The sequence below is a fragment of the Nelumbo lutea genome, chromosome 5, assembly GCF_056320005.1.
Source record: "Nelumbo lutea isolate HS-2025 chromosome 5, American lotus-T2T, whole genome shotgun sequence".
Lineage (NCBI taxonomy): Eukaryota > Viridiplantae > Streptophyta > Magnoliopsida > Proteales > Nelumbonaceae > Nelumbo > Nelumbo lutea.
Genome location: NC_142688.1, coordinates 53,731,957 through 53,748,529, shown reverse-complemented (window position 1 = coordinate 53,748,529; position 16,573 = coordinate 53,731,957). Strand labels below are relative to the sequence as shown.

The window sequence follows — 16,573 nt, the reverse complement described above, 5'->3', positions numbered from 1 at the left end:
ACAAAAATAAAAGCTAACCAGTTGGTATTACGGAAATGGTTGTGTTTCCTTCTTGTTGTCTACAATGGTGAGACAAAGGAGATATTGGCGTAACAGAAACCAGTTCGTATTACGAAAATGACTGTGCTTTTCATGTGCTCTTTAATGGTGATTGGGAGGAGTAACTGAGTAAGGTCGGTCTCCCTCTTCTCTTTAAAAGTTGAAAATAGTTGGAATTGTTCAATTTAAATCTGACGTCGTTAGATAAACACCATATCCAATAGTTTCTCATTTAAACTTTGGGACAAGCAACTGTGACGTGGATTAATAGATCCAACTGGACCAATAAAAATCTTCAGACGGATGCTTTCATCCATCCTTGAATGAGCGAAAGTGAGGGTCTATTTGTTTTCTAAAAAAAGATTAATTGATTAATTTAACTCTAGATATATATGTGAAAGTTTGTTTAACTGTTTTATAAAATAGTAAGTGTGATCGTGTTTCACATGTGACAATTCTAGATGATGATGATGGTTATAATAATGTAATAAAATTTTTTTATAAATACATATCTTTTCGTTTTTTATTTTTTATTATAATTGGATGCATATTGAAAAATCCAAATCTGATTATATAAACACATCATCCAAATATGTGATAATCGGGTCGAGTTGATAAGTTTCAAGTATACTTGACAAGCCTACCTGCTTGACTAGATTATTCTTTTTGCAATGTCTTATCATTTTGGGTTTTTTTTGTTCATTTATCAAAGAAATGTAAGATTTAAATAGAGGGAATTGAATGAGGTGAAAAGTAGTAATTCAATTTACAATTTAAACCTCTAAATAAAGACTAAATTAAAAATGAATATTTTTGTCAAAAAAAAGTTCCACAATCTTATTCATATTTCTAATAGTAGCGTAAATATAAAATTATAGATGTGTTCAATTTTTTCTTTTTTTTTGTATTTATGTGAGTAAAAATTATTTTGATATGTCACACTTAATTTCTATTTAATATGATAATTATATGATATTATACATGAGACAAAATGCTTTTTTCTTGTAAAATTTATGTATTTTTTCATTTTTATATTTTTACGATTTATTTATGACATTAAATGTTAACACATTTGACCCAAAAGTTGAACTATTGATCTTTGCCAAACAATAAAATAATTTCATTTTGTTGTTAGTTCTAAATCATGTATTTCATTTCCTTTGTCAATAAAAATTATTCATGTTTATTACACTTATTTTTTTAATTTATTAATAGAAATATTATAAATGTGTTTAATTTTTCTATATTTTTATAATTTTCTATGTTTATTTCTATTTTAAATTTTATTACATAATTAAGATTTCATAGGTTGATCAATTTGATTTAGATGGTTAAATTGCTTATCCACAACTTGGATAATGAAATATTTTTGTTTTTCAGTCAGTTTTAAAATAATGGGTTTATTATTAAAAATACTTACATAGATCTAATTGGTAGCATTTATTATTGAAAATAGTTAAAATATAGGATTTAACAAGATAAAATGAGAGTTAATACCTTAAGTATAAGACTTAATGAGAGGGGATTAAATGAGTTTCAACCCTTACAAAGAAATAGAATGACTTTCATACCATTTCTCAAACAAATGACTTTCATACAATTTCTCAAACAAAGAAATAGAAATAGAAATTGACTTAATGAGAGGGGATTTCTCATACCATTTCATACCATTTCTCAAACAAAGAAATAGAAATAGAAATAGAAACAAATGACTTTCATACCATTTCTCAAACAAAGAAGTAGAAATAGAATGACTTTCATACCATTTCTCAAACAAATGACTTAATGAGAGGGAATTATTATTTGTCATTAAAGTTGTAATAAAATGACTTCCATACCATTTCTCAAACAAAGAAATAGAAAGGAACTTTAGTCCAAAAAAGCTTCAACTCTACATCCACACTTTCATATAAAATATAGATAATTAACAAATAATTAGTGAATATAAATTACTAAAGCATAATTAAATTGATCAAAAAATTATAAATAAGTAAATAATGTCTTCAATAAATATATAACTAGAAATTGTTAATAATTAATAAAAACTAAGTATGTAACAATTAATTATTAAATAATTATTAATTATTAATAAATATTTATTAATTATTAAATTGTGAAACAAATAATAAAATTAAATAATGATTACAAAAAATTTGTGTAATTGAATATTTAATTAATTATTGAATTTTATAAAATAATTAATAATAATAACAATTAATAATCAAATATTTAATAAAATAATAAAATAATAAAAATAATAATAACCAATACCACCCCTCTCTATCTAAAAGTGGCAAAATCCACTTTACTGATAAGAGTAAAGAGGAATTAAATTAACCAACAGGCCCTGAGAGAAAGTCTTTGAGCTGAATCTAGGTCAGTCCAGATGAGCTGGAGACAATCATACACATCAAGCTGGGTATTCACTGTTGGGTTTACTGAAAACTGGCATTTTCACTCAGTAATAGGTAGCCTACCCCAGTGTGCATGATTTTGTCTCAGTCAATTGTCGCTCAATCCATCTGACCTTTGGGGATAAGGTGAATTATTTATTGTGGACAAAGCATAGAATATATTATCTTTCAATCCCCAAGATTCCTTTCCTTCCACACGTCCCAAACAACCAAGATTAGTTGTCAACCCAATAATTCGTTTATGAATTATTCTATAGGTATGATTATTACATTGAAAATGTTTACTCGAAATTGGATTTTCCCTCAAAATCGAGTGATGAGTTCCTTACATACTACTTCACCCATAGAAGTTTGATATCAACTATGACTAACTTCACTAGTTAAATAACTCAAAGTTATTACAACCCTAGAAATAATGCTTGTATTTATAGCATTGAATTAGGGTTTTGATGTATCAATTTTTTGGCTAAGTACCTCATCATTTGGTCTGCTTCCGAGAGGCCGATGACTCAAAGGCCAAAGTTAACTTCTGCTGGATGAGGACCTGGATGGCGAGTTGACCAGGCCAAGCTGGGGGTAGATTAGGTGTCGAGTTAACTGGGCCGAGCTAGGCAGGTTAGGTGACGAGCTGACCAGAGTGCCGAGCTGACCAGAGTGTCGAGCTGCCTATTAGGTGCCGAACTGACCAGAGGGTCGAGCTGCCTATTAGTTTCTGAGCTGACCAGAGGGTCGAGCTGCCTATTAGTTTCTGAGCTGACCAGAGTGCCGAGCTGCCTGGTGGCGATCTGGATTGATTGTTGAGCTTCGTAGTTCTTTAGAGACCTGCAAGGAATCAATGTCAGAGGACCTGGGGTGGCTAACCCGGCGAGGTCGCTCCGATGCCTAAGTCAGTACTCTCATAGTAGACTGCGAGCTAAAAATCACAAAGTATGAGAGATAGAATATGCTTACTTGCCCCTCCTTTGCCATTGGGGTTGGTGCCTTTATATAGGCATAGTTTGGCGTGGGCTTTACACACCGCATCCAAGATTTCCAAGAAGTCGTCTAAGTGGTCCGAAATTCCCTAAGGTAACTGCCATGGACGTTGACCACCCTCTGGATCGTTCGGCACGTGGGCCAACTTCCAAAGATCGTGGGAGTGTTTGGATATGCATGCCGAATTTGTCGGCGAGCACGTCTTGTAGGTTGCCAGGTTGGCGCCTAGGCCAGGCCGCCAGGTGGGACACCATCAACTTGGCTAAGGCAAGTTGTTGCATAAGTGGTTCCGGGTGTCACCTATTTGTTCCGAGGTGTCATGTGTCACAATATCATTGGAGGGCCAAATCCGCCCTCATCAGGTTTCTTTTGGGTACCAATTAAAATTATAATATTTCCAGAATATCCTAATCCAATACATCCCCCAACCTCTACTAGTGTTGCTTTCTCATGGCATTAATTAGTTGAATTCACATCCGTGCCCAAGAGAGGGCACCCCGCAAGTACATCCCAACTGTGAATTGGGAACATTTCCCAATGATAAATATAAGAATGTTCTTAATGCACGCTGAGATATGCATTTGGGCTACTCTTTATGGGGCGTAGAAGTTAACTCGCATTAATCAATGTTGGGCGTTGATGTAGCGCAATCCGGTCACTCCTACCTGGCACTCGCGTGGCTCCATGAAGACACCTGAGATGGGGAAGAGTAAGAAGAATCCCTTGGGGGTTTGCCCGGCGGGGACACTCCGTTGCTTAAGTCAGTACTTGGTAGAAGCAAGGAAAAGGTGAAAGGCTAAGAGTGCAGACAGCGTGTTACCACTATATTCAAAAGATCAGAAGTTCCAGGAGAAGTTCCTCCCCTGCCGTGAGGGCTTTTATACGGGTGCTCGTGTCAGGTCGGGCACAACCGCCACTAGGCTCCTGCCACAGCCGTTACCTGTCAGGACCGCATAGGCAGCTGTTGGGACGTACATTTTGCCTGGGTGAGTGACACGTCCCTGAATTGGCAGGCACGCCTCCGCCTGCCGAGAGATGTGGATGCAGACGGTCGAAAGGATAGGGACTACGCCGTTAGTAAGGAAAGTGGCATAGTCTGATCGGTACGGCTCGTCAGATAGAAGCTTACTGAGAAGCGCTCATGCGGCTTGTCCCCGAGCTACTTTGTAGCGGGCTCGGGGTGCTTCAGGATCACCCTTAGTAAAATTGGTCCCTGGGATGACTTATCTGTTCGGGGGCTCGGGCGAGCTAGTTTCTCTAGCTCGCGAGCTGAAATTGCCTCGGAATATCCTTTTTGTGGTAGCTCGGGGAACCCGGAGCTCGCGTTGTGGCGAGCCTCTTTTCTTGCGAGCTACGGTGTAGAGAGCTGCTCTGATGGCTCATTACTTTTTCGTGCGGAGCCACGATGTTGAGCTGTTGCTTGTGATGAGTCAGGTCCATGTATCAACGTTTCGTAGGTCGGGTCAAACCATCTTCCATCATTTGCCCCCCACTCCTCGGATGAGAGTGTAACCTTAGCGCGAGGAGTTCATGAAGTGCGATGGGCTGATTTGACCGAAATTCAAACTTGATTGACCACTAACATTAAATGCATTCGCAGGAATGAGGAGATTTTCTGACTTTTCAGATTTTGAAAACGTGCTGAAGTGGCTCTTATCTCTGGGCATCGTGCAACCGTCTTTACCTTAATCGTGAAAGACGTGCCACCAATCACTTTCGGTTTTCAGAAGGTGGGCGGTCAATGCGCCTGCGAGCCGTTGGATCCGCTTTGATCTGGGCCGTCGATTCAGGGGTGTGGAGACCATAAATAGGAGGGCCCTCTGAGCCTCACCTTCTTTCACGCCATCTTGCTGTCTTCGGATTCTGAGGTCGTGCACTCATTTAATCTGCCCAGAGTTCCTCAGTTTACTTCATTTCGCCTCCTCTGATGAGTCCTAATCACTGTCAATGATGTCTGGGTATCCGTACCACACCTACCACTGGAGCGATAACCAGGATGACAATTCTCCCTCGAGCTCGGAGGAGGTTGGGAACAGGTCCTGGAGGCTCGGGAGGCCTCCAGTGATGTAGCGTCTACCTCTCGGGGGAGGGAGCCTGACACTTTTGGCCCTTCCTCTATGACAGCGGAGAGAGTTAGGTCTCTAATTCGCTACTTTTGCCTCCCTGGGGACCTGGTCTACAGTCTACCCACTAGAAATTTCCCTTGGGAGCATGGTCCCAATGAAATAGTCATCTTTCAGGAACAGCTCGAGGCTGCCCTGCGTCTCCCTCTGCACCCCTTGATAGTGGAGGTGCTAAACCATTTTAACGTCACCATTGATCAGCTTCATCCCAACGCCATTCGGAATATGGTTGGGACTATATCCTTATGCTATGAGTACTGCCTTCCCTTGGACCTTGAAATTTTTGTTTCTATCCTCTGTATAAAGAATGCCGCTCCCGGGGTTCCACCGGAGAGGCGCTTTTACTACCTCTCTCCCCGCCGCGGCTATAAGCTCTTGTATGAGCTACCGAATAAAATTCCTGCTTGGAAGCGGGATTACTTTGTAGTTTGTAATCCCGAGGGATGACCCTTCCCAACTTCTTGGAGGGGCGCCATCCAGAATTTTGGGGCCGAGCTGGACCCCGAAATCCGGAAAATGATGCTGTCCTGGGCATCGGTAGGCTTCCTCTGTTCGGACTACTTGGCCGAGGAGAAGCTTGTGCAGGCCGGCCTGAGCCCGGGTAGGTTGTCCTTTTAGGTCGCATAGTTTTTTGTCACGACGTTGTGTTCATATGCACATAATTCATCCTTACCGAGCAAACACTTGATTTCTTCTTGGTAGCCATCATGTCTGGTGTCGACTCACACTGTCTTCTCTCTAGCAACCAGAGGCGCAAAGTGAAGAGGTCTTGCCCTGATCAGACTCCCACTTCTGAGGGCTCTGAGTTCGAGTCTGCTGGACTAGACCTTGTTTCCCCGCCGCCTGAAGTTTCGCCGGCCCCGTTTGAAGGAGGCACCAGAGAGGGTGGCCTCGAGGGGGGCGAGCTCCCGAGTCAGAGGGTGGTTCCTCCTGGTCCTTCCCGTCTATTCCCCTACCCACAGTTCCCGGTATGGAATTGGGAGGGGGTCAACGACTAAATCGTGGCTGGGTGGAAGAGCCGAAGGGCGATCTACCATGAAGAGGTTGCTAGGTGGGGGGAGATGGAGCCCAAGGCGCTTGCCGCTTTTGCTGCCTCTCACTGCATGGTGGTAAGTGGTCTTTCTTTCCCTCTCATCCTTTCTTTCCTTTCGCTGTCTTCTGACCTTACTGTCTCATTCGGCAGGTGAACACTGCCATTCACACCATGGCCCTCCAAACTAACATCCACTCCGGCGATGCTCGTATTCAGAGGACCCTCGTTCAGAAGCTCCAGGGCGAGCTCGACCAGGCCCGAGGCGAGCTCCTTCACACTTGCAAGGGGAGCGAGGCCTAGGAGCTACTCGTCCGTGACCAGGAGGCGCAGATCGCCAGGCTTTCCGAAGAGAGCACGCGCTACAAGGAGGAGTCGGCGGAAAGGGAGCTCCTTCGCCAACAAGGTCGGGACTTGGAGTCTACACTTCTGGACCGAACTCGGATCTTCGACTCCATGGTGGAGGCCGAGCGGGAGAAGGCAGTCTGGGACTTTAAGGACTCCCAGGAGTATCACGACCTCCAAGCCCTTGGGCTAAGGGGGTGACTTATAGTCTGCTCTTAAAGTTTGCCCATGCCATGGAGGTGGCTGGGTCTCATTGTACCGAGATCGCGTTAGCTGAGCATTTCGGTCCTTAGGCTTTGGGAGTGACTCGTGGTCTACTCAATAGTTACAAGTAATACTGCCTTAGGTTGACAATATTCCATGCCTGAGGTACTTGTTTCTCCGAGTACCTGTTTCACTTGGTAAGGTCCTTCCCAACTCGGTTCGAGCTTGCCAACGCCGGGCTCAGATACCATAACTTTACGAAGGACCAGGTCGCCGATGCGGAGGTTCCGCTTCTTGACCCTTGCTTTATAGTACCGATATACACGAGGTCCCTTACTTTGTCGAGTAGGTCGAGGTTGGTACGTAGCTCGTCTTCATTCGCCTTGTCGTCATATGCTTCCAATCGTAGCGAGAGAACATCAATTTCAGCTGGGATGACTGCCTCGGTGCTGTAGGTGAGGTTGAAGGGAGTCTCTCCTGTGGCGGTCTTCATTGTGGTTCGATAAGCCCATAGAACATTGGGTAGCTCGTCTGCCCATAGTCCTTTAGTTCTGCCCAACCGCGCTTTCAGTCCACGGAGGATAGCTCTGTTCGTGACTTCTGCCTGACCATTTTCTTGAGGGTGTGCGACTGAAGTAAAATTCTGTCGGATTCCCATGTCTCGGCACTAATCTTGGAATTTGACGTCCTCAAACTGCTTGCCATTGTTAGAAATCAATACCCGGGGTAATCCGAAGTGGCACACAATGTTTTTCCAAAAGAATTTTTGGACATTTCTGGCTGTGATCGTAACAAGGGGTTCGGCTTCTATCCACTTGGTGAAATAGTCCACTGCTACTACTAAAAACATCCTCCCACCCGTTGCTGGCGGGAATGGCCCAAGTAAATCGATGCCCCACTGTGCAAAGGGCCACGGGCTAGTGAGATACTTGAGATCAACAGCGTGTTGGTGGTGAATATTAGCATGTCTTTGGCATTTGTTACATTTTCTAACGAGCTCAATGGCATCTGCCTTCATTGTTGGCCAATAATATCCCTGTCGAAGTGCTTTCTGGGCAAGGGCCCTGCCCCCCAAGTGCCCGCCGCACAACCCCTCATGAGTGTCGCGGAGTACGAGCTCAGCTTCAGCAGGTCGCAATTAACTAGATAGGGGAGCGTGTAGGATTTCCTATACAGCCGTTCGTCTTTCATGACGTATTTGGCTGCTTGGCGCTGCACCCTTCTGGCTGCATTGCGATCTGCAGGGAGGGTCCCGTGTAACAGGAAGCTCGCGAGTGGTTCAATCCAGCTTGGCTCTGCTTGAATGACGGGAGTGACCTCCTCTGACCCCCCCGAGAATGCTAGGCTGAGGCAAGTCCTCTATGTACATGGTTCTCATGGTGATATCGCTGGCGCTGGCTAATCTGGACAGGGCGTCGGCCTCAGTGTTGTCCGACCTTGGGATTTGCCTGATAAAGTGTAACTAGAAGTTGAACAGGGCCTCTCTGACTTTGGCTAAGCAGGCGATCATGGTTGGCTCGCGAGCTTCGTACTCGCCGGTGACGTGATTGACCACGAGCTGGGAGTCGCTGCAGACAACGATGTGCTTGGCTTTTACTTCTCTGGCTAGAGATAGTCCAACTATCAACGCCTCGTACTCCGCTTCATTGTTAGATGCCGCGAACTCGAAGCGTAGCGCGTACTCCAGTTTCATGCCATTTGGGTCGTGCAGAACTATTCCGACTCTGCTGCCCTATTGGTTCGAGGAGACATCTACGTGACGGATCTAGGGCTCCTCATCCCAACTCGCACTTGGCTGAACTAGCAGAGATGCCACACTGGCTGCTACCTCATGGGGCTCGGGCTCGACTGGCCTGGGAGCTTCGGGCTCACCCGAGCTGGGAGCCTCGTGCTCAACCGGCCTGAGGACTTCGAAACTGAATGTGCACTCGGTGATGAAATCTGCTAAGGCTTGGGCCTTAATGGCAGTTCGCGGCTTGTACTTGAGGTCGTACTCGCTGAGCTCAACGACCCACTTCGTCAACCGACCAAAGACCTTGGGCTTAAGTAAGACTTGCCTCAGAGGTTTGTCGATGAGAACGATAACAGTGTGAGCCTGGAAGTACGGGCGGAGAGGTACAGTTCTAACATAATAGATGGCTCGTTGAATCCTATCTACTTCCTTTATTAGTACCGAACTGACCAATTCATCGCTTGCCGAGAGGTACAATTCTAAAACATCGCCCTCCTCGGGCCGGGTTAAGATCGGCACGCTAGCGAGGTATTTCTTGAGCTCGTCAAACGCGAGCTGACAGTCTATGGGTCCATTCGAACCCTTTGCTCTTGATTGCCTTAAAGAACGGCAGACAGCGGTCTGCTGATTTGGACATGAAGCGGCTCAGGGCGGCTATGCGGCCATTCAACCTCTGAACCTCCTTCAACTTCCGAGGTGGTCTCATATCTAAGATGGCCTTAACTTTATTCGGGTTGGCATCAATGCCGTGCCGGTTGACAATGTATCCTAGGAATTTGCCCGAGGTCACACCGAATACACACTTATTCGGGTTCAGTCTCATATTAAACTTACGCAAGATTTCAAAAACTGAATGCAAGTCTTGTATTAATTCATTAGAGAATTGAGTTTTGACGACCATGCCATCTACATAGCATTCTACTTTTCTGCCAATTAATGGTGCAAACAATTTATTTACAAGCCTCTGGAAGGTCGCCCCTACATTTTTCAACCCGAAGGGCATAACCTTATAACAGTATAGACCGAACTCCGTGATGAAGGTAGTGTTTTCTTCGTCCGTCGGGTCCATCTTGATTTGGATGTAGCCCAAATAGGCGTCCAAGAAACTTAACAACTGATGTCCCGAGGTCGCATCCACCAAGCTGTCAATTCTGGGGAGCGGGAAATAGTCTTTTGGGCAAGCCTGGTTCAGGTCGGTGTAGTCGACGCACATGCGCCACTTGTCGTTGGCTTTCTTTACCAGGACGGGGTTGGCTACCCAGCTCGGGTAATGGACTTCTCTTATGAAGTCAGCTGCGAGGAGCTTCCCGACCTCCTCGTCGACCGCTCTCCACCGCTCCAGGGCTAGGTTAGGTTTCTTCTGTCTAACGGGCCTAACAGTTCGGATCGTAGAGGTTCCCGGATGGAAGCACCGATCTGAAGCGTCCGAGCTGGGTCTACCGTTGAGGTCGGGACTGCGACTGTTTCTTCCGTGGGCGCGGCTCATTCTTCGCCTTGCTCCATTGGTCGCTCTAGTTCGAGGTCGTCTGGCACCTTGGTTTTTCCCTTCAAGGTGGCAACATAGCACTTGCGGGACTCGAGCTGGTCGCCCCGCGCTACCCCCACACCGAAGTCTGTAGGAAACTTCATAGCCAAATGGTAGGTGGAGATCACCGCCTGTAGGATATGGGTGATCGACCGACCTATTATGGCATTGTACGAGGAGGGGGTTGCGACCACCAGGAAGTCGTGGTTGAGTTTGACTGTGCAGGGCCATATGCTGACTTCCACAGGTACTGTTATCTTCCCAAGGGGCCGGACTTCTTCTCCACTGAATCCCACCAAAGGAGTGTCCGCAGGCCTCAAGTCACTTTTCTGTAACTGAAGCTGGTCGAACGCAGCCTTGAAGAGGATATCTGCCGAGCTGCCTGAATCGACGAGTACACGCTTGACCTCAAAGTCGCTGATCCTCAGCTTTATCACGAGTGCATCGTCGTGGGGGTAATGGACCCCTCGCGCATCATCTTCCGTGAAGAAAATCGACTCTTCTGTCCTCGGCCGCTTAGGAGGATTCTGTTCTTCTCGGGCGGCTTCGCGAACTGACGCTCGAGCTGCTGCTAAAGTACAGCCCGCGACGATCGATCATCCCACTATAACTTGGATAGTGTCCCGGACTGGCCTCTCTTCCGGAGGCTGCCTCTGTGAATGCTCGGCCTGCCTGCTGCTGGACTCGGGAGCGTCCTTACCGTGCTCCCCTTGCCGACCTGCTTTATTATTATTATTCCTGTTTTGTACGGAGTTTCTTAAATATCCACGACGGATGAGTTCTTCAATCTCGTCGCGGAGATTTTTACAATTTTCTGTACTATGACCGTGATCTTTGTGAAAGCTACAATATAGATTCTTATTTCTTTCATTGGGGTTTCCCCTCAAACAGGGTGGTCACTTCACATACGGAGCGTCCATGATCGCCATCAGGATTTTGGCTCGCTTCGTATTCAGTGGGGTGTAATCAGTTCGGTCCACCGCAGGAGCTCGGAACGACTGTCCTAGCTTTGCCCCCCGAGTTGCATCCTTTTTCCTTCGGCTGTCCCCTTGGATGGAAGGCTCTCCTTCCCTCTTTTCGGGCGCACTCTCGCCCTTTTGGTTGATCTCCTCCTCGGTGGCTATGAACTTGTCCGCGAGCTTAAGAAATTTAGTTATGGTCGCTGGTTGGTTGACGACCATGTGCCATTTGAACTCCTTGTGCGTCACGCCTTTCTTAGCTGCTGTAAGGCGCATGGCAGGGTCCAAGCACGGTATCTGCAAGCAAGCATCGTTGAACCGCTTAACGTAGCCCCGAATGGATTCTCCTTCTCTCTGCACTATGTTGAGGAGGCTCTCTTTAGTCCGCGGGCACCGCTTACTGGTAACAAAGTGGGACGTGAAAGCCTGTGCGAATTGCACCCAACTTCTTATTGATCTTGGCGTCAGGTTTTGGTACCATGTGTGGGCTACTCCCCTGAAGGTGGTGGAGAAGGCCACGCACATGCACGACTCACTTGCTCTTGCTAGGTGCATCTGTGACTGGAAGGCATCTATGTGATCATTTGGGTCGAAAGACCCGTCATACTTATCAAGAGGGGGGAGCTTGAAATCTTTAGGCAATGGGACTGCCAGTAGCTCAGGAGATAGGGGGATTGAACTGAAAGAATGGGCGCTTTGACCTCGCCCGAACTTACCTCTTCTTTGCCTCTGAGCTCGGGTAGGTCGCGGGTAGCAGACCGACGAGCTTAGCGGCGGCGTCTCTGCTTTCTGGCGGGCTCGGCATTCGTGCTGCTCGCCTTTGTACTGTCAGGAATGGTGTGTATAGGAAATAGCTCGGGCTGCTGCTGATGACTTCAGACAGAGGGCTCTTACTTGGAACCTGCGGCTAGGGCTTCGAATCGGTTTTCCAGGAATGGGGTACCGGGCCTTGAGGGTCGAGGTGACGTGGGCTTGCCGAGCTGAGGTCCTCCCAACCTGACTGCTTGTGGTGAGGTCGGGGCGACTGGTCTTTCTTGTCTGCCGTGGGTGGAGGCCTGGCTCCTTGGAGGGTTCTGGGGGGACTCTCCTCGGCGAGGCGAGTGCTCCTCCTGCCAGCGAGACCCAGCTTGCTGCGAGACCGGGTGCCAAGGGGGAAGCTGTGATTGCTGAAGCTGAGGTTGAGGAAACTGGGGAAACTGCTGCTGATACTGGTACTGGGAGACCTGGTGCAACACATGTTGTTGATAAAGCTGAAGTTGCTGGAACTGTTGCATTTGGGCCTGCATGGCCCGCATGCACTACGTCAAGTCCTCTATTTGGTTTGTGCTAGCCATTGGGGGCACAACCGAAGGTTCGATGAACATCATTCCGACTGCAATAGGGTGTGGCGCGATGACGGATGCCATTGCAAGAGGCACACTCAAGCTGAGAATTCCGTCCACCAAGAGGGGGATGGTAAACTGTCCAATGCAGATAGTAGGAAGCTGGGGTTGTTCTCTGGAGTCATCCATTTCTGTGCTTCGTCCGATGTTGCTGGAGGAAGCCATGAGTGTTGGGTTTCAGTAGAGTAAAGAAACGTAAAGGTTTGGAGAAAGGCTTTTTGAAGCGTTTTTCCCACAGACGGCGCCAAATGATGTAGCGCAATCCGGTCACTCCTAGCTGGGCATGGCTCCTGGAAGACACCTGAGATGGGGAAGAGTAAGAAGAATCCCTTGGGGGTTTGCCCGACGGGGACACTCCAATGCTTAAGTCAGTACTTGGTAGAAGCAAGGAAAAGGTGAAAGGATAAGAGTGCAGATAGCGCGTTACCACTATATTCAAAAGATCAGAAGTTCCAGGAGAAGTTCCTCCCCTGCCGTGAGGGCTTTTATAGGGGTGTTCGTGTCAGGTCGGGCACAACCGCCACTGGGCTCCTGCCACAGTCGTTACCTGTCAGGACCACGCAGGCAGCCGTTATGAGGTACCTTTCGCCTAGGTTAGTGACACGTCCCTGAATAGGCAGGCACGCCTCCGCCTGCTGAGAGATGTGGATGCAGACTGTCGAAAGGACAGGGACTGCGCCGTCAGTAAGGAAAGTGACGCAGTCTGATCGGTACGGCCTGTCAGATAGAAGCTTCTTGAGAAGCGCTCATGCAACTTGTCCCCGAGCTACTTTGTAGCGGGCTCGGGGTGCTTCAGGATCACCCTTAGTAAAATTGGTCCCTGGGATGACTTATCTGTTCGGGGGCTCGGGCGAGCTAGTTTCTCTAGCTCGTGAGCTGAAGTTGCCTCGGAATATCCTTTTCGTGGTAGCTCGGGGAACCCGGAGCTCGCATTGTGGTGAGCCTCTTTTCCTGTGAACTACGGTGTAGCGAGCTGCTCTGAGGGCTCGTTACTTTTTCGTGCGGAGCCACGATGTTGAGCTGTTACCTGTGCTGAATCAAGTCCACGTGTCACCGTTTCGTAAGTCGGGTCAAACCATCATCCATCAGGCGCCTTCTATTCAGAGTTGAAATCTACCAATAAAACTTGTTCCAACTCTGTACCAACATGATCTAACGCACTGTACATTTCACTATGAGGCTGAGACTTGCCATAAAAGTGGGGTCCGCCATATATGAGATGTGTACATGGTGTGAGATTTTGTTGGTAGAGGGTTGGAATGTGTTCTGTTGACAGGTGATCCGGACGTATTCAGGCTGATAGCCAAAGCTTTGACCCCTCTTATTTGGTGTCTTACCACCCATGATAGAAGACATCCAGACACATGGCGCAGTCACCTTCCATCAAAAAGTCTATGCCAACGATTGAAAGAGTCTAGCTTGATGAGCAGGAGGGGTTGGGGTGAAGATTTTAGAATAACCCACTTCAATAAATACATGCTAAAGATGGCAACACCTCTGCACATGTTGTTTTCTTATTACTGTAAACATGGGATTCTATGTCGTTTCGCCACAGATGTATCTGATTCAGCAAAGATGGAAAGTAGCCAAAGCTCACCTTATATTAATCTACTGTTTAGGTTTCATCTTCAGAAAGAAAAATCAAAGGGAAAGTTATATTTGCTAGTGGACCCTGTCTTCCGTAATTTTAGTGTCATTAAGAGCAAAAGCATAGGTCCAGACTTACTACCTATAAAAAATTAACCTGATGATTAAATGATGTTAATTTTCCATAGAATTGCTTTTTTCCTTTTGAATGGTCTTTATTTAATCCTTCCAAAAGAACTGGAATGATTAATGAACAAAAGACACTTCATATAGTCCATCCTTCTCAATGGCGTTCTATTGACATCCTTTTGCAACTGATATTGCTTAATTTATATTTCTCATCAACCTATAATTTCATGCATCTTCGCTTTGGCTTTACTTTTTCCTTTTATGCCTCGGAAGCACACAATGTATAGTTCTTTCCTAGTGTTGGTAATATTGAAACTTATCCTTAAGGGGGTATTCTTTTTCTAGATTTTGAAAGGGTGAAAGTTGGTCAATCAGATTTTGATTCTCATCGACCAAAAAATACATATTTTTTTTTCGGATTTATATGGGGACTAAGGAAAGTTTATTTTTCCGGGTATCACTTACTTGGATAAGTGATACCCATCTCCTAGGTGGGTAAATAATTTTACCACTTGGAGGAAAAGTTGTCAACACTTGAATGAGACAAAAATGCCCCTTTAATATTGGATTTTTATGGTTAAAATGGTCATTACCTTATTTACATGGAAAATAAAAGAACATGGGTAAATACACTTACTCAGGTAAGGATTTCCCGGAAAACACTTACCTGGGTAAATAACTTGCCAAAAAGTGAAGGGAGCCTAAGTACACTTAGGCAGGTAAATGTTTTCTTGTTAAATTCACTTATCCATGTTTATTTAATTCTCACATAAATAATAAAATTCCATTTTTACCCATAAAAATTAATATTAAAATGGATAAAATTGTCATACCATGTTGTGCAAGATGGTTAAATAACTTCCTCACATTTTACCATGGAGCCCATTCTAAGGAACAACTTCAATAGGCGCATATATACATGTATTTGCCAAATAAATAAATTGATAAAATCATAAAATAAATATTAGGTTGGCATTAGGGTTCTTAACTTCTTTGTTGGAACTTCCACTTATATTGGTGGTAGGAAAATAAGACATAGTATTGTTGCTTCAACCTTCCTTTGCATTTAGAGAGCACAACAGTTTAATATTCAAAACAGAAAGCATCCAGTAATGAATGTTTATTTAGAGAAGATAACAATGGAAATATTATACCATGGCCAACCTTTTCTAATCCTAGGTCTATCTTCATTTACCATGAACAAGCTAGCTAGCATAGAACAATGCAGCTCATTCTATATTAACGCGCATATATTAGATGAACTTTAGTTCACGGACCGGAAACTGTGAACCAGTTCCGACATGAGGCACCACCGTCTGATCATCTCCACCACGATGGTCTTGTCCAGATGGTTTCATATCTTCCATGAACCAATTTTTCCTTTGCAATGCTTCTATCACCATGGACACCTCTGATCCTCTCTTCTCCTTCGCCTCTGGACGCCAACCGCTCCTCTCATCAACCCCGATGTGTTGCGAAGCTGTCTTCCTAAGTTGTTGAATCCTCTCGTCGATTAACTTCATCTTCTCATCGACTAACCGTGCCATATCGTTCAGATCCTCGACGCTCATACTCTGCAAATCCTTACCTGCCAAGCTCTGGTTCATGAGCAGTGTCATCTCATTGACCCTGTTCTTCTTCTTCTTCCTCTCCAGTATCCTCTTCAATCTGTGTATGCTCTGCCTTAGGAATTCTTCCTGGTTCATCATCCTCCTCCTTTTCTCCATATCAGGCATGGTACGAAACCTTGAGAGCACCTGACGGGCATCCTGTGGGGATGGCCAAACATCCGGCTTGGTGTCATAGGGACCATAAATGATCGCACAAGCACTAACCCCACATAGGCTGCCAAGTTCTTGCATTTTCTTGAACAGATTTTTCTTCCTTTTCTTGAAGCTAGTTTTCCTATTACAGGGGTCGGCAATCTGTTCAAGTTTAACCTTTCCCCTTGGTCCTCCTGACACCCTCGCCATGCCTAGGACAGACTGTTGGAAAGGGAAATGGGGTGATAGGTTTTCTCGGGTGTTTTGTCTGTAACAATGGCGTTAAATATAGAGGCGAAGAGACATGAAAGAATATCAGTAGAAGATATTCTTGGAGACTACCAAAGAAAGCAGTAGAGGTAGAGA

The 16,573-nt window shown here is 45.6% G+C and overlaps 1 protein-coding gene across 1 annotated transcript; it reads right to left on the bottom strand.

Moving 5' to 3' along the window:
* Positions 1–15,697: 15,697 nt before the first annotated feature.
* LOC148852453 (agamous-like MADS-box protein AGL80) lies at positions 15,698–16,417 on the bottom strand. Its single transcript, XM_088945799.1, has one exon. The coding sequence runs from the start codon at positions 16,415–16,417 to the stop codon at positions 15,698–15,700; it is 720 nt and encodes a 239-aa protein (XP_088801925.1).
* Positions 16,418–16,573: the final 156 nt, after the last annotated feature.